A 19,782-nucleotide genomic window follows, 5' to 3' on the forward strand; every position below is an offset into this window, starting at 1 on the left:
TAAGATTGCAAATGAAAGACAAAGAGTTTGAGAAGACCATGATTCCTGTAGTGAAAGAGGCATTGGACGCGTTAAATGACGTCATTAATAACTTTTTAGGAAACAACAAGGCTCCGAAGTACAAATCTATTGTAAAAGATTTCACCAAGCCATCAACGAGATGGAGAGGAGATATCAGGGAAGGTGGGATGCTAAAATGTTAGCCGACTACTGCTGGTGTCTTAAGCGAGACGATCTTGGTCAAACTCATCAAAGACGATCAAAGAAAATTCGTTTTGACATGTGATTTTTCATTTAAAAATCTTTTTTATCATTGTCATAGTTGATATTTAAAAATAAATTTTATGCAAACAAAAAAGTTTAAGACATAATCCAAGAAAAAAAATAAAAATGAAAAAAAATAAAATGTATAAAAAAAATTATAAATAGAGTGGGGTAATAAAATAGGGGTGATAAGTAGGTGGTCTGGGTGATATTTCCCCTTAAATATAATTGAACCGACGGATCGTAGAAGGGCATATAGGCCATGCTAAATACATTGCGTATATGCCCTTCTACGATCCGTTGGTTCAATTTATTTAATAGTGCACTTATTATTAACCCTTTCGTGCCCATGGGACATATATGTCCCACCTACAAAAACCTCCAGAACTCTAAACAGATTAAATATTTTTTATTCAAACTTGGTGCATTTTTTTCAGGAAGGATAGAGCTTTCAAAAAATGGAACTCACATTTTGTTTAAAAATTTATATTGTTCAGAAAAAAATATAAATAATTATGAAAAATGACGAATTTTTAAAACATTTTAGATTCGCTTGAAACTGGTTACTCGGGGGTTTTTGGGGTCGCTGAATACGAATCCGGTGTTAGTTTTTGAAAATTCAAAATGGCGGATCCAATATGGCGGACGAAAAATCAAAATTGTTCGGATTCGCTTGAAAATGGTCACTCGGGGGTTTTCGGGGTCGCTGATTACGAATCCGATATTAGTTTCTCAAAATTCAAAATGGCGGATCCAATATGGCGGACGAAAAATCAAAATTGTTCGGATTCGCTTGAAAATGGTCACTGGGAGGTTTTCGGGGTCGCTGATTACGAATTTGGTATTAGTTTCTCAAAATTCAAAATGGCGGATCCAATATGGCGGATGAAAAATGAAAATTGTTTGGATTCGCATGAAAATGGTTACTCGGGGGTTTTCGGGGTCGCTGATTACGAATCCGATATTAGTTTTTCAAAATGACGGATGCAATGTGATGGACGTATTTTTAAAAGTTATTAACAAAAAAAATCCAACGCACTTCTTGCGGAACCTCAAGGGTGGTGTGGAAGGCCGTTACAGACATAAAAAAATAAACTTCTATTACTGTTATACTTTCAACTTATTTTAATTTGTTTAATTTAAATTAGTTTCAATCGATTGTTAACGATTATTAAAAATTGATCTGCAACATTGGATTTAAGACTCAATTTTTGAAAACTAATACCAAATTCGTAATCAGCGACCCCGAAAACCCCCCAGTGACCATTTTCAAACGAATCCGAACAATTTTGATTTTTCGTCCGCCATATTGGATCCGCCATTTCGAATTTTGAGAAACTAATATCGGATTCGTAATCAGCGACCCCGAAAACCCCCGAGTGACCATTTTCAAGCGAATCCGAACAATTTTGATTTTTCGTCCGCCATATTGGATCCGCCATTTTGAATTTTGAAAAACTAGTATCGGATTCGTAATCAGCGACCCCGAAAACCCCCGAGTGACAATTTTCAAGCAAATCCGAACAATTTTAATTTTTTCGTCCGCCATATTGAATCCGCCATTTTGAATTTTCAAAAACTAACACCAGATTCGTAATCAGCGACCCCAAAAACTATAGGAACCACTTTAGTTTCGTTTTTTTATATGCTCAGTTTTGCCTGGGCACGAAGGGGTTAATTGAATCTTTTATGGAAAATGATTATTAGATTTCTTTAATGTGAATCGTTATTAATAGAAGTTTTTTCTGTTTTGTAGATAGTGAAAAAGGTGATTTACTCATATTCTTAAGTGGAATGAGTGAAATCACAGCCGTAGTTGAAGCGGCTAAAGAATACAGTATGAAGGAAAAAAACTGGATTGTTTTGTCTCTACATAGTACACTATCTATATCAGAACAAGATAAAGTAAGTTTCAAAGCATACTATAGTTTAAAAAAATATTTACAATATTATAATTTTTGATTAAAATATCGATTTAAAACAGATATCCGTTTCAGAACGCAAAAACTTGGCAAATCGCTTTACTATTTTTTTCTCACACATTTTTATTATAACACAGCAGGGTGTCTACTAGTCCTGGAGGTCCTGGAATTTGAAAAAATGTCCTGGAATGTCCTTGAAAATCCTGGAATTTTAATTTTTGTCCTTGAATTTTTTATATTTTGCTTTTAAATTTTCAGAAATTTATAATTTTGTCAATCAAGTTAAAAAAATTAATTAAATAAGTAAAATGATAATTTACTTAAGTTACGTAATGTAATGTTTATTAATGTTTCTGTAATATTTATTAAAATTGTTTTTTTAATTAAATTTCTGAAAACAATAGTTAAAGTAAAAAATTTTTTATTCCTTAAGGTCATCCAATTTAATGTACTGGAAAAATAAGAAATTTGGTCTGGAAAAGTTCTGGAATTTTAATTCAGATTTTTAGTAGACACCCTGCACAGGTTTTGTCGGGATTTTGAATTTAAAGCTTTACACTAATCAAACTCTTTTCATATAGATGTCTCTAGTAACTCAAGGACACTAACATGTGTTCAGTTCAGTTCATTTGTAACCTTTGTATAAATCACAAGCTCTCTTGTTTTCTAATCAGTCAATTACAATAAATATCTCCTTTGTGTATTTGCTGGGTTTTAATGTGTTTCACCACTAAATTACTACAGGTTATGGGCCCAGGTGTGGCATTAACCTTGTGCGTACGCGATTAAATTCGAGAATTGCAAAACGGTAACCGCGTGGTCGAACTTTTGAGGTTAGCGTGTTCCTTTTTGTTTTCTCTAACGATCGGTAAAATGAGTGCAACTGGTGTACGATTCGAAGTCCTTACAAAAGACAATTATGACACCTGGAAACTCCAGATGCGTGCTCTCCTAATAAAAAACGATGCATGGGGGTACACGAGTGGTACAGAGAACAAACCCGAGGTCCAAGCGGGTGATGCAACGACACAAGAAGCTGCAAATAAATGGACAAATGCCGATCTAAAAGCACAATCGGATATTGTGCTCGCTATTAGCCCATCGGAGATTAAGCTTATTAAAGATTGCACTACAGCGCGAGAGATATGGGTCAAATTGGAAAACACCTATCAATCCAAAGGACCTGCGAGAAAAGCGGCATTTCTCAATCAGCTAATGTCCCTAAAAATGAAAAATGGCGAAGACGTTCGGCAACATTCACGGTCCTTCTTAGATGTCGTTGATAAATTGCACAGCCAAACAAAAAAAAAAAGTACCCGGGCCGGGAAATGAGACCATCATTTCTTGATGTATTTTGATGCGCTGAACACGAATCTGAAGTCCGTTTAGCTCCATCACGTCAGGATTTTGACATAACCTCAAAAAACATAGCTGATTTTAAATGACAGGAGAAATTTTTTAAATAATGGCAGATTTGCTTGAATCTTGTTACTCGGGGGTTTTTGGGGTCGCTGATTACGAATTTAACGTCAGATTTAATAAATTCAAAATGGCGGATCCAATATGGCGGACGAATTTTTAAAAAGTAGTTGGATTTTTACGAAAATTGGTATCTAGGGGTTTTGGGAGTCGCTGATTACAAATTTATCGTCAGATTATTCAAATTCAAAATGGCGGATCCAATATGGCGGACAAATTTTTAAAAAGTAGTTGGATTTTTACAAAAATTGGTATCATGGGGTTTTTTGGAGTCGCTGATTACGAATTTAACGTCAGATTATTCAAATGTAAAATGGCAGATATAGTACGGTGGTCAAATATCTTTATGTTTCTACATGTGTCTGCATCCAGGGTACCTCCACGCGGTGACGGTGGGCAACGGAGTTTGTCCGCTATCCGGCTAAGTCCCTGGATAATGGCTTTGATGCCGTCATGGCAGACACACGTAGGAAACGTATTACGATGCAGGGACTCGGAACCCCAGTATCGGCCAAGTTACATAAAAATTCAACTATTTTTTAAAAACTCGTCCGCCATATTGGATCCGCCATTTTGAATTTGAATAATCTGACGATAAAGTAATCAGCGACTCCCAAAACCCCTAGATACCAATTTTCGTAAAAATCCAACTACTTTTTAAAAATTCGTCCGCCATATTGGATCCGCCATTTTGAATTTATTAAATCTGACGTTAAATTCGTAATCAGCGACCCCAAAAACCCCCGAGTAACAAGATTCAAGCAAATCTGCCATTATTTAAAAATTTCTCCTGTCATTTAAAATCAGCTATGTTTTTTGAGGTTATGTCAAAATCCTGACGTGATGGAGCTAAACGGACTTCAGATTCGTGTTCAGCGCATCAAAATACATCAAAAAATGATGGTCTCATTTCCCGGCCCAAGTACTTTTTTTTTTTGTGTGGCTGTGTTGGCAGAACTGGATATCACTATCAATAAAGATCTGTTGGCCATCATGTTTCTTCGAAGTTTGCCGGAGGACTACGAAAATTTCCGATGCGCCATGTCATCGAGGGACGAGCTGCCATCATTGGAGACACTTCGAATTAAAGTCACAGAAGAATCAGAAGCGCGGAAGGAGACAAATCAAAGGTTCGCACAAAACGCGATGGTTGTTACGAAATCGGAAAATAAAAGTGGATTTAGTAACAAATATAAGCAAAACAAAAAGGATAATGTGACAAGAAACGATTCTAAAATGAAATGTTTCAAGTGCGGGAAGATAGGACACCGAGCAAGAAACTGTCCAAGCGAGAAAAATTCATCAAAACAATTTGCTAGTGTCACCGAGGACGTAAGTTTATTTACAAAACCATCGCAGCTCAGAAGGGCATGAAAATAAGGTAGTACGATGTCACATCGGCCTACCTCAATGGACAGCTGGACGAAGAGGTTTTCATGGAGGTACCGAAGTGGCTGGAGAAGGTACTCACGTTCATTGTCAGTGAGATGAAAGAAGATGGCGAATGGGTGATCAAAGCCGGAAAAATGTTAGATACTTTAAAATCGAAAAATGTCGTTTGCCGGATGAAAAAGGCCTTATACGGTCTGAAACAGGCAGCTCGAGTCTGGCATAGACATCTAGACAGAGAACTTCGAAAATTGGGGGCTCAACCAACAAAATTAGACCCCTGTGTTTATTTAAAATTCGAAGACGGAAAACTGATTATCATCGTGATTTACGTGGACGATTTATTAATCATGTGTCAGGACGACGAGAAAATCACGAAATTCGGTCGCAGTTTGTCAAAATCATTCGAAATGAGGGACATCGGTGACGTAAAACGCTGTCTAGGAATGGATTTCTACACGGATGAGGAGGGAATATCCATTAGTCACAGGACGTACATCTCCAATGTTCTTCGGCGATTTGGAATGACCGAGTGCAACCCGGTTTCAACACCTCTTGATCCGGGTACACAACTAACCAAGGACAAAGTTTGGGTAGAATCCGACGGAGAAGTCCCACCTTACCGCGAACTAGTGGGATCATTACTCTACTTGTCAGTTTCAACCTGCCCAGATTTGTCCCATGCCGCATGCGTTCTCAGTCAGTTTAATAACTGTTTCGGAAAAACGCATTGGAATGCAGCAAAACGGGTATTAAGATACCTGAAAGGTACAGCTGATCAAGGAATTATCTACAAGCACGGTGGCGACGATGTTACCGGTTACGTGGATGCCGATTGGGGAAGTTCAATTATCAACAGGAAATCGTACACTGGGTACGTGTTTCTTCTTAGCGGAGGGGCCATTGTATGGGATTCCAGGAAGCAGCCGATCGTTGCACAGTGGGGCCAAAAACACGTCCGTGGACAAATTAACTTAGAGCCTACAAATTTCAACCGATTTTGACGTTCTTTGAATTGACTTAAAGGTAATAAAATTCCACACAGCGCTGTCGTTTTTGTTTTTTGAAAAAAAAATTTTTTCTATTGATTATTTATTGTTAAAGTTGAAAATTTTTTTTTCTTCTCTCAAAACTACATAAGTTTTTCAAAAAGGACGGTATTACATCAACAAAGCCTAAAATTGTTAAAGCAATGATTTAAGAACATTTTCTGAGATTTAATAATTGTTTATAAATTTTTTGTAATTGTTATTAACAAATTAGCGGACTAAAGACGATTTAATTGTTTTTTTTACTTTTAGCAATTGAAATGCATGTAATCTTTTGTATTTAAGGGCCAAAAGTAATTAACATTGAAAATAATTATTATAAACTAATTATTGTTATTTTTTAAACAATTTTCTTTATCTTAGTTCTTTGTAACTAAATTATTTAAATATTGTGTTTAGTCTACTATATTATTACTCAAGATGAACAAATATTGCTAAATTTTGACAATTTTCAACTTAGCTTTGTTTAAACAACTCTTAATTAACAAATACACAGTGACGTTGTTTTTAGTTGTTTCAAATTCGTTTTTTTTCAAGACTCCTTAATTTTTAAATATTTTTATATCATTTAACAAAAATAGTTATTATTTAAATATTTTTAATAATTTTTATGTTTTTTAAAACAATTTTTTTAACAAAATAGTTTTTACTATTGTATATAATAATAATAACGCGCTGCGCTCTTGCGCACTGATTTTTAAGATTTACACTTTAGTTTGTGGCTTTAAAAAAGGCCGATTGATACTATTTTTCAAGTGTAAATGAATTTGTGGCCTTTAAAAAGGCCGATTGGTACTATTTTCCATGTGTCAAATGATTTTGTGGCCTTGAAAAAGGCCGATTTTTTAATTTATTAAATTTATTAAATATTTAATAATTTTTATGTGTTTTAAAACAATTTTGTTAACAAAATATTTTTTACTGTCGTATATAATAACAATAACGCGCCGTGCTCTTGCGCGCTGATTTTTAAGATTTACATGTCGTGTAAGCGCATGAGGCCTGCATCACTTCACGTTAAATCCCCCATATATTCTTTTATAGTTCTTGTTTGTATTTATTATTATTTGCCGCATCTTTAATCGAAGTCGCACATTCGAGTTACTTAATGATAATTTTATCAATATTAAAACAAATGTTTATTGTTTATAATTAAAACGTCAAATAAAAAATCTTATTAAATTTTTTTAAGTAAAATTTATTTTACTCCTTAAGAAGTAAAGCTGTTGCCTCAGGTAACAAAGGTTTTTGTGATTTTGGAAACTCTTTTCGCAAGCTTGATATATACAAATCAGCTGAAACTAATAGATAGTGAATCAAATCAGTGTTTGTGTCAACTCGGCTAGTTTTTCGGGTATTATTTTCTCTCCATCTTTTAAAATCTTTATTTTTAGCTTCTTGAGCTTCCTCAGATAATTGACCAATGGGGACAATCTGAGATTTGATAATTTTGTAACCGTGCATCAGAGGTTTGTGCAAAGATGATGGCATATAGTACCAATAATATAGTTCTACATATAATTCTGCGGTTTTGAATGTAAACTTACGAAAAGCGTCTGTACAAATAGGTTTTCCAGAGGATAATGTTTGCAACATTATGTAGAATTTTTTTAAAAGAACTTTATTGAACCCGGTAATATCTGAAATGATTTCATAGTTCTCGAGAAATCTGCGAGCTGTATTGCCATCATTAGATGACCCAGCACCACCTGGTTTTGGTGTGTCAACTATTAAACCAAGTCGGTCTTTGATTTCTTTTTTAATTTTCGTTTTTCTTTCGTCGCGAATAGCTTTGTCTTCCTTAGTTTTGCAAGCCCATTTTTTAACGGTAATTTGTAACTAATGTTTAGTACACATTCCATTATTCGAATCCACAAATGTAAGACTTGCAATCCGAAAGCGAAAGCTTCTATATTTTCTTCTCTTTTCAAAACTGATTTTAAGTCATTCATTTCGCTCGGTTTTGCGCCACAGATTACACAGTTTGCCGCAGACGAGATTCCTGTCAAATGTTGGCATACTTTGCCATCTATCATTGTACTCAATAAAACATGATCAATTTGATATATTTTACTATCAATTGTAATTTTAGTTGGTTTTAATTGCTTTATTTCTTTTTTGATATTTCCAAACTCTGTCAATATTTTTTCTTTTGTTTCTTTTGCATATTCAAACATAATTGGCAAGCAATTTCTAGGTGAACATGGTCGTGGATTTTCCCAAATAGTGGAACAAGTATTACCAATTTCATATTCAAGACGAAGAGGCACCAAAGACATTAAGAAAAGACTTGAATCAGAGTCTTCAGAATTTTCAAATTTTTGTTTATAATTATTAAATCCTGATGTGCCATCTCCGCCATATTTTGATACCATTTTTAACTTTTTAGCATCTAATGGAGGCTTCACTTCTTCTGTACTTAATAATCTAGTTGTTGTATGATTAAGAAGCTCTTGCAGTTTAATCGATGCTTTAGTTTCAGTAATTTCTATTGCTGAACTAATTGGATAGCACTTACTTTTTGCATCTGTAATTCGTTTGTAGGCAGGCAATACGTTCACATTTTTTTTCTGCAATAGCTCTCTTAAAAGACAATATTTTCTCTTTGTCCATGACAAGTCTAAATATAAAGCAAGAGCTTCTTCATCAGTAAAAACGACTGGATCAGCCTCTTTCGAAGGCGAAGGGCCCATTTCTTGTTCTTCAGAATCAATTGAAACACCTTTTTTGACTATATCAACAGCTGTTTTAGTGCCTACTAATTGTAAGCTGCTTAGTAAATCAACTTCATCATTATCCAAAGATTGTTTCAAAATTTTAACCCTTCTTTTTTTAGTTTTATCAGAGCTCTGGTCAAAACTTTTTGTCTTTCGCAGTGTCCTTGAAGAAGGCTCTTCAGACATTGATAATTTTGAATTAAGCCAATTTTTGTTGTCTTCTAAAAACTTTTCAATTTTATTTCTTTTTAATGCTGCAACTTTAAACCATTTTATGGTGAAAGACGGCATATAATATCGGGATACTTTAAGACGAAACGAGTTTTGTAAATCTTCAGAAGGATTGTACTTTATTTTAAAATAATTTAAAAGTACATCTACGGTTTTTACTTCTGAAGATAGAAGTACGTTGCTTAGCTCACTGTACTTAATATCGATACAAGCCATGTTTAGACGAAAAAATGTCTACAATTCAAATCAATGTGCAATATATTAAACAGAAAATTGCAGACAAACTTAAATAATACTTAAATAATACGAGAAAAATTCCTTCAAACAACAAAACACTTACTTACACCTAAATATTTGGAATACTTAAATACTAAAACCTAAAAATAAGAAACAATATAAAAAAGTTCTTTGCAAAAAATCAGAACACTTATCTTACACCTAAATATTTAAAATACTTAAAATAAGACAGAAAAATCAGAAACAATACGAAAAATGCTAAAATTTATGAAAAATAACTCCTTAAATATAAAGTCAATAAATGTTAAAGAGAAAATATTGCATGAGCATAAGTAATTTTACTATAAGTAAAAATGCTTTCCACTACTTGGATTCAATTCTTATTCACTTTCCTTCACAACTCAATTGTGAGATTAACTGACAATTTGGCACCCTAGTGTTGCATGTCGAACGATTATCGATCGACAAATTGTCGCCAAACTCGAGAATATCGTCAAAATAACAATTAAAACAATTGAATTTTATAGTTTCATCTCACTTCTTTAATGAAAGGAGACCAAAAAACAAATGACATCTATTTGTTCGACATGCATCACAATGGCACCCTACCGGACGACTAAGCGACTACTTCACATTGACGCTAAATTTAAAATTTTAATATTTCAATTTTAAGTTGTGATTATATTTTAATACTAATCAAGAAGACAAAATACAAAAAAGAGTGCATACGTTGTTCGGTGAAACTCATAAACAATCCTAATTAATCGTACATTGAGATAAAAATCAGCTTTGTTAAATTTTAACCATATTTATAATCAATACGTTTTGATACAACAAACCAGTTTCAAAAACAGAAATAAATAAAAATCATAATAATAAAAAAAATTAACATATTTTGTTAAAAAAATTGTTTTAAAAAACATAAAAATTATTAAAAATATTTAAATAATAACTATTTTTGTTAAATAATATAAAAATATTTAAAAATTAAGGAGTCTTGAAAAAAAACGAATTTGAAACAACTAAAAACAACGTCACTGTGTATTTGTTAATTAAGAGTTGTTTAAACAAAGCTAAGTTGAAAATTGTCGATATTTAGCAATATTTGTTCATCTTGAGTAATAATATAGTAGACTAAACACAATATTTAAATAATTTAGTTACAAAGAACTAAGATAAAGAAAATTGTTTATAAAAATTGTTTAAAAAATAACAATAATTAGTTTATAATAATTATTTTCAATGTTAATTACTTTTGGCCCTTAAATACAAAATATTACATGCATTTCAATTGCTAAAAGTAAAAAAAACAATTAAATCGTCTTTAGTCCGCTAATTTGTTAATAACAATTACAAAAATTTTTTAAACAATTATTAAATCTCAGAAAATGTTCTCAAATCATTGCTTTAACAATTTTAGGCTTTGTTGATGTAATACCGTCCTTTTTGAAAAACTTATGTAGTTTTTAGAGAAGAAAAAAAAAATTTTTCAACTTTAAAAATAAATAAACAATAGAAAAAATTTTTTTTTCAAAAAACAAAAACGACAGCGCTGTGTGGAATTTTATTACCTTTAAGTCAATTCAAAGAACGTCAAAATCGGTTGAAATTTGTAGGCTCTAAGTTAATTTGTCCACGGACGTGTTTTTGGCCCCACTGTGCGTTGCCCTATCCACGACCGAAGCTGAGTACATGGCCATGGCAGAGGCGAACAAAGAAATTATTCACCTTCGACGACTTCTTCTGGAGCTCGGTGTGTCTGAGGCTGAGTCAATCGAACTACATGTGGACAACATGAGTGCGTAAAAATTGGCAGCGAATCCTGTCCACCACTCAAGGTCTAAACACATCGATGTGCGACATCATTTTATCCGTGAAGTGGTCGAGTCGGGTCAAGTGACCTTGAAGCACGTGAGTTTGGGAGACATGTTGGCGGACGTCCTCACGAAATTTTTAACGAAACCGCGTCATCAACAGTCTATTCAAGCTATGGGACTACAAAATGTGAATTGTGTGCGGAATATCAATCAAATCATTTAGAGTTTATTTCGAGGGGAAGTGTCGGGATTTTGAATTAAAGCCTTACACGAATCAAACTGTTTTTATATAGATGTCTCTAGTAACTCAAGGACACTAACATGTGTTCAGTTCAGTTCATTTGTAACCTTTGTACAAATCACAAGCTCTCTTGTTTTCTAATCAGTCTATTACAATAAAAATATCTCCTTTGTGTATTTGCTGGGTTTTAATGTGTTTTACCACTAAATTACTACAGGTTTAAAAATTTAAAACTTTTTTCTGACAATCGAACGAAACATTTTTTTCCGATTAATAGGTGTTTTTTGAGTAAGAAAAACAAGGATCCGCCATTTTGAATTTCAAAAACTGACACTGGATTAACGTATTTTTTGAGCGAAAGCAATAATTTTTTGTAAAAACTTTTTATGGTATTTATTAATAGTGTTCTTAAATTCTCGAGAATTTAAGCTGGGGTTATATTACCAGGAAAATTACGGTAATTTAATTTTTTTAACAGAATTTAAGAGAATATTGAGAATTTAAGTTTATTTACGTAAATAATGTATATTTATTGTTTTTATTAATATAAGACATGTATTTTAGGATAATTAAGATAATTGCTTTTATCTAAAAACTCTTTTTGATTATTAAATTTACCGAGTAATAGAATCAAAATAATATCATATATTTTTTAAATTAAAAACTTATGTTTATGAACATTGATTAAATTGCCCTCATTTAGTATGAATAAAAATTTAGTATGCGAATAAATTTAATTAAATTTGGAATAAAGATAAGTCTTATATTTAATTATATCATATTACGACCTTATTAATTTATTAAATTTATTTTATTTATATTCTTTTTCCTCATGAAATCGCAGCATGAGTTAACATTAAATAAAACATTTTTTTGTTAAGTTTAATTAAGTTGTAAATGTTTAAATATTTGGTTTTTTAAAATCACAAGTATTTTCCTACTTTTCTATAAATACTGTTCTCAGTTATTATAAAATCATTTTAACGATATCGTTTTAATTTTTTTCTTATATATATATATATATATATATATATATATATATATATATATATATAATACTTTTGTTTCTTAATCTACTTTTTCAGTTCATATTCGATTTCATCGATATCATTTTCAAACGAATTATCTGAGGTTCCCGAAAAATCGTACCATTCAGGCGAAAACTGAGATCTTTTTTCTTTTCTTCTAAGCTTTGGCTCCGAAGATAGTAATTTCAAATTGTGCGAAATAAATGTCAGTTTACCACTTCTTTTATATAACAATCGGTTACGCTTAACAGTGCACACATTACCAAATGTGCTAAAACTTCTCTCGGTGGCTGCTGTACTTGAAGGCATTCCTAAAATATCAACTGCAATTGAGCTTAATAATGTTCCCATAAAATTAACTTTCCACCAAGTGATAGAATCCAGAGTTTGAACAGTCTTTCTAATGTATGGTTTACCGTAAACATTTTCGTTGTTTCGATACAACGCCAGGTCGGTCATGATGTCTATTACATTTTGCGATTCTTCCCCGTGTAAATAGCAGGCTAGATCGTGAATAAATTCAACTGCAATAGCGAATTCGTCTGCCCTTAAATACTTGCTATTACATTTTGGGTCCAGTAGATTTGCAGCCAAATGGATTGGTCTAAGTGTAAACTTTCTGCGGCTTTCAAAAATGTCTATGATTTGTTCGTCTTCCTCGTCGGAGAGCACAGAATCATTTAATAATTCTTGAAAAGAATTTTCAATTTCAGCAAAGGCAATCACAACTGAGCTTAAACGAATTGTGTCACTTTCGAGAAGCGTAATCTACTTGACAATCGGTGAAAAATATTGATGCGTTATTTTGAGACCACACCAGAAATTCTCGGAGAGGATATTTGCAGAAACATCTGTTTTCCTGGTAATTTTAAAGAAAGAGCTTTTGTATTTGATCCTTCTAGGACTACTTGTTTCTGAATTCGTTTAAATGCAGCTCTTAAAACCTGTCGGTTATTTATTTCTTTCACTACCGCATTAGCATCTCGTATAAGCTGATCGAATATTTCAATTTCAGCAAGATCTTCAATCAATAAATTCAAGCAATGATCAGCACAACTGTAAACATAAATATGTGACCTGGACAGTAAAAAGGGACCTTTTGTCCGAAAAAATTAATTTTTTATTGATTGGTGATTCTGATAGAGAAAACTTTTTTCTATCACAATCACCAATTAATAAAAAATTAATTTTTTCGGACAAGAGGTCCCTTTTAACTGTCCAGGTCACATATGCTGAAATTTTTCTTGAATCAGGTCTCTGGCTTTTATCATAGCAGCAGCGTTATCGGTTATAACACCTAAAAAATTTTCACCTCCAATTTCTTCAATGACGTTTTCCATCAATTCCGATAAAAATTCACCTGTATGGCGGTGTTCCTCTGTAGCAAATGATTTATAAAACACTGGCTCAGGTGTTGTGATGAGAAAATTTATAATGCCTTCATTTCTGGAAAAAATTGTTTAATATTTTTTTAAACCATTAATTTATACATAAAACAATGTAATTCTTTTAAATTTTATAAAACATGATTACTTTTTGTTAGTCCAACCATCGCATTGAAGTCCAAGAATTGTGGAGTTTAATATTTTATCATTAACTTTGTTACTAACAGTGTCAAATTCCGCATCTAGAAAAGTATTACTTATTTTGAATGCGCTCGGCATTTTCCATGTTGGTCTCAACTCCTTGAAAAAATCAATCCAATATTCGTTGTCAAAAAATGATAAAGCAGAATTTGTTGCATAAATAGCTCTTGCAAATTTTTCATCGATTCTTACCTATGGAAAACAATATTTTTAATAATAAAATCAAAATAAAGTGACCACTATAAATATAAACATGCAATTTTAGAAAAACTTGGTACATTGATTTAAAAATTTTCATCTATAAAATTGTTGTAATTGAGAAATTATAAGAGTTGCAATCAGAAATTCTATCACTCGAAACACTATTTATACACGTAAAAGAATATAATTTATATATTTATCAAAATATTAAAAATTAAAAAATTAAAATAGCATATATGTAATAAAAATTTACTTTTTGATCCGCACTCATGTGGTCAATAAAGTTTCCAATTGATGATACTTTTAACTTGGATTGTTTGAGGTTCATTACAGTTTTCTCATTTCTATTGACCTCCTTGTCATTTTCCAGATTGTCGTTATTATCAACCATCGTGTTACTTCGCTCATTTATGTTGATAGGTTCTGGTCTGGAAGCTTTTCCTATTTTGATAAAAAATTATTCAATTTTAAAATTCAACTAAAAATTGAAAAGACTTTTTTTAAAAACATATAACCTTACAAACTTATATAAATACTTACCAGGTCCCTCATCAACATAATTATTTAAAGATGAACTTGATGTTTTGTCATCATTATCCTGGAACAATTTTTTAACACTTGGAGGACACTGACCGCATTTTAGAAGATGTTTTGTTTGCCTAGTTGCATTTTTTGCATACTCTTGATCACAAAATTTACACAAAAACTTAATTGTTTTCGTGTTTTTATCCTCAATACTTTTAAAGTATTTCCAAACTGCACTTTTAGGTTTTGTCATTTTTGAAAAATAAATAAATATATAGTCATTAATCAATAAAAATAATTGTGAAAGTATAATATGGATAATGCTAAACAGAACCGACTAACGCACGTGCCAAAGCCTAAAGGAAAGTGAGGTTATGTTGTGTTTTTATTTATTTCTATTTTGCCTCCATTCTAATTGTATGTATGAATGGATGCTCTGAATTTAGTAAATTAGAAAATTTGAATTAGTTAAGCAATATATGAAAAAATTTAAAAATTATTATATATTATCTGCATTTTAATTTGTCTTATTTAAAAAAGGAAAATTCTCATAAATTCTCAGAGAATTTAAACGTTGGTTATATTCTTGGTAATATTCTCGTTCTCGGTAATATTCTCTCGGTAATATAACCGACTTAAAACACTATTTATTAATATATATTTGAAAAATTTTACAAAATTTTTTTAAGGAAAAATAATTAAAAATCTGAAATGAAAAAACAAAAATATTCTTAAACTAGATAAAATTTGAGGGTCCATATGAATTTCCGATTTTTAAAAAACCTTTTAAAAAAAATGCGGGTCATTTGAAAAAGAAAAACTTGTTTATTCCCTTTTTTTGCTTTAACGTAAAAAAAACAATAACAAAAATTTTTTTTTGAAAAAACGCAACCTTATGGCCTTCTAAATTGAATATGCTTTAATTTCAACCTTCAAACGTCGAAATCGGTTCAGCCGTTGAAGGTGAATCGTGCCCCGCGAGCTAATAAGGTGTTAAGAGAAAAACGCGTTAAAAGTTTGACGAAGAAAAAATCGTATGTAATGTTTGTTTTTTTAAACTTACGTCTAATCAGCTATTCTAGGACCAAATAAGGTTCCTTCAATTAAAAGAATTTTCTGCCGATTAGGTTACTCAGATTTGGCGAGACGCGCTATCCGTATTTTCTAAACAATTAATTTTTTCAAGAATTTTTTAAAGAATCGATTTGGAAATTTTTAAAATACTTCCTGAAATAGTAATGAACAAATGTCTCACGAAAAGTTTTTTTAACATAAACTTTTGGGTTTTCGTTATACATAATTTATTGTTGAAGGTTTATTTATTATTTTAAAGCCTACCGGAAGTTTGCAACTTATCGGGATAATTTTCTATATTGCCTGAAAATTAACGCATAAAAAAGGCCGTTTTTTATCATTTAAACCTATTTTTTTAGTGAAAAAGTAAAATGCTAGAGTATTTCCGACTTTCGATTCTAAACACGGAGAGAAAAATCTGCCTTTTATAGTATGAAATAGATTGCTGCTATTTTTCTTTAAACTTTTCATACTAATAGAGCAAAGATTTGAGAATTTTTAGGATAGTATTTGTCCGTACTAAAAAAGCATAGTATATATGCTTCTATAGTACAAAACATGTAGTTTAATAGCAACAACGCCATGCGAAGATCGCACATAACATCATCCTACTATGTTTGCATAAGTTCTATGCTTTTTCGGGGATAGACTCTTGCAACTGGCGATTAGGCCACGCCCACCTTTACTGAATTGGAACTGCCCTAATCGCCAGTTGCAAGAGTCTATCCCCGAAAAAGCATAGAACTTATGCAAACATAGTAGGATGATGTTATGTGCGATCTTCGCATGGCGCCGTTGGATTAAAAGTATAATAAGTATGTAATAAGAGGCTATATGACAAACTTTATTAGCATAGACAAGTTTCATGCTAAAAAGACATACGATTGTACTATAATTACTCAAATTTCATGTCTATATAGCATAGAAAATTTCTGTGCATTAAATGTAAACCTTTCTATACTATAAAAGGCAGATTTTTCTCTCCGTGAATCTACGTGAAAAAACCCATGAAAATCATGTATCATTTTATTTTTCTAACTTGTAAATATTAATAAAAAAAAACATAAATGAATCATGGGACAAAATGTCCCGGTTGTAGTTCTAGGTATGCAGGATTTTCGGTAGTTCTAGTGTTAATAGATTCAATAGATCTAGATGAGTATGTTTACTAAGTTATTACTAAGTTACAAAAAAATCCATTACTATTTAACGAAGATACCATTATTTATGTTTTAAAATTCAATTTAATTTTGGGATAAAAATTTTTCTTCTTTTTTGCTTTTACTATAAAAAATATTCAACTTAGAAAAAAAACTTTAAAGAAGAAAGGTTGCGTTTTTTAATCTTCTATAAGGTAGTGCTTTTGAAAAATTAAAATTTTTTCTAATTATTGCCGAGCATAGCCCCTCAATTAGTTAAATAATTATGTCCTATCAATTACAATTAAATCTCTTAATATCGTGAACATTACTGTGTTTAAGGTTTTTGGTTACTTGCCTGAAGGAGTCCGAAAATGTATAGTATCAACAAATATTGCAGAAACATCAATTACAATAGATGGAATTAGATTTGTTGCTGATAGTGGCAAAGTTAAAGAAATGAGTTATGATCCTTTGTGTAAAATGCAACGATTAAAGGAATTCTGGATCAGTAAAGCCAGTGCGGAACAAAGAAAAGGTAGGGCAGGCAGAACAGGACCCGGAGTTTGCTTCAGGTAAGATAAAGTTTTTACTATTTGATGGATATTTGTCAAATATAAGTGATTCTTATATCAAATTTTTTTTGCTTCTTTAGATGCTTTAAACAGTTTTTTCATTGCATTTTTTCTTGATAATTTTTGTTGAATTTTTGAATTTTCTAAGAAAATTTATTTATCCGATAAATTGAATCATTAGAATTTGGAAATAGGTCCTAACAATTTGGTAATAAAAGTATTAATTCAACCATTGAAGTATCAATACTTTCAGGGATAAGTTTAGGTTTAAAAAGAAGAAAAAATTTAGATAGTCATATAAATTTGACTTACTTTTTATTATACTCGAAGATTGATGAATTAAGGATAGTAGTTGATTAGACCTCTGGATTTAATTATTTGAATCGGAATTCCCGTTTTTTGGATAATAATTATGTTATCCTCTTCTTTATTTTTTTTCTTTTTTTTGTTTTCACTGATTGACTTTATAATAATTATTTGAAATTTTATTTAACTGAATTTTTTTATAATTGACTTTTAGTTTTGACTTTTTATTATCTAAATAATGTTTTAACCCATTACTGACCAAATGTACAAAATTTGTCCATGAAGTTTGACTCTTGTTTTTTATGATAAAAGGCAAAGAGAAAAATTTTGCAATACCTACTTCTTATAGTTTAAGAATCCCTCTTTTAAATTCCGTAATGAAAATTAACGTATGTTAATAAATAAACAAATTGCAGACAGTTTTTAAATAAAAAACACGATTTTTTTAGTTTTTTTTTATTTATGAATTTTTTTGGGCACTTTAACGTAAAGGAATATTTTTTGTTGATACGTATATCGTGACAAAAATTGTCAAGCTTCAACATACGAGTATTTATTTTAGTTTATTTCAAAATGGCAAAGATTGATTAGATTCACTTGAAACTTATCCCTTGGCGGTTTTTGGGGTCGCTGATTACGATTTTGAGGTCAGATTGTCAAAATTCAAAATGGTGGATCTAATATGGCAGAGGACTTTTGCAAAAATAATCAACTTTGATTGAAACTTGTTATTCGGGGGTTTTTGGGTTTTCAACATTGTCTTCGCAATGTTAGGTTCCAGAAAAGAAAGTTGGTTGAATATGAATTTAGAAATTAAAAAAGTTCAATTGTTTTTTTATTTTTATATATTAAAATAACTTATTTATTTATTAACAATTAAAATATTTAATTAATGCATTTCCTTAATAAAGCAGCTTTTTATTTTACACACTTACTTTAAATGTAGGTATTTCAAAATATAATTCATTGGATTATAATTTAAAATTTATTTTTAACTTCGATCCAAAGGCATAAAAAATTATTTTAACACTGCAGAAATATTACTGCATTATTGCATCAATACTTAAATATCCTGTTTTCAGCAATATTTGGGTAGGTTTTTTATCAATACTATAAATTAATAATAATTTTAGATTGTATTCTGAAGAAGAGTATACAGCTTTAGAAAAATTTTCAACTCCTGAAATCCAAAGAGTTTCTCTTGATTCCCTTCTTTTGCAAATGGTTGCAATGGGACTACCAGATCCACGAAAGTTTCCATTTATAGAATCACCTCCATTGAAAAGTATAGAAAATTCAATAATTTCATTGAAAGAACAAGTACGTATAAATATTTGCATACATCTATTTAAAATGTTTGTAATATTGTTAAATAATTATTTTTATCCACATTGATAATATTTCCTTTATTTAACCATTATTTTTTCAATAAAGAAAACTTTAAATTATACACTGAGAGACCTATTGCACCGTAGCCGACTTTCGACAGGCGGCTGCGGAGCATTCTGTTGGTAAGCTACGAGACTATACGTTTAGGCTGCAGCGGTACATTTTTGGGCTGCTACGGTACATTTTAAGGCGCGTGTCTAGATCTTTTTTATCATTGTCATAGTTGATATTTAAAAATAAATTTTATGCAAACAAAAAAGTTTAAGACATAATCCAAGAAAAAAAATAAAAATGAAAAAAATTTTTAAAAAAGTTTAAGGTCTTCTGCATAATAAACATTATCACATTTTTTCTCTATTTTTAGTAGGGAAAAAGTTATAAGTAAAGCAAAAAAATATTGCTCAAATTTGTTATTTTAAATATCTCGAAAAATATTAAAAATTTCAAATTCAAAGTTTGTATACAGTAGAACCCCTCTTACCGCCAGATGTTCGGGACCGGAGAACCCAGTTACCGCCGGTTGACTAACAGCGCGCATACATCATAATTTGGGGCATATTATTATGTACTATAAATATTACTAATATATTATATAACATAATATAATATGAAC

General features: G+C 31.1%; 1 protein-coding gene across 3 annotated transcripts in view; it reads left to right on the plus strand.

Moving 5' to 3' along the window:
* LOC127282259 (probable ATP-dependent RNA helicase DHX34) overlaps window positions 1–19,782 on the plus strand; it is a 143,145-nt gene that overhangs the window by 76,840 nt on the left and 46,523 nt on the right. For all 3 annotated transcript variants that reach the window (XM_051306433.1, XM_051306434.1, XM_051306432.1), the window contains 3 exons: window positions 2,021–2,169; window positions 17,242–17,474; window positions 18,914–19,100. In XM_051306433.1, coding sequence (XP_051162390.1) covers window positions 2,021–2,169; window positions 17,242–17,474; window positions 18,914–19,100 — 569 coding nt within the window. The remainder of the gene's footprint in view (window positions 1–2,020; window positions 2,170–17,241; window positions 17,475–18,913; window positions 19,101–19,782) is intronic.

This window comes from Leptopilina boulardi, unplaced genomic scaffold, assembly GCF_019393585.1.
Source record: "Leptopilina boulardi isolate dan_hultmark-lab unplaced genomic scaffold, ZJU_Lbou_2.1 LbouV2_292, whole genome shotgun sequence".
NCBI lineage: Eukaryota > Metazoa > Arthropoda > Insecta > Hymenoptera > Figitidae > Leptopilina > Leptopilina boulardi.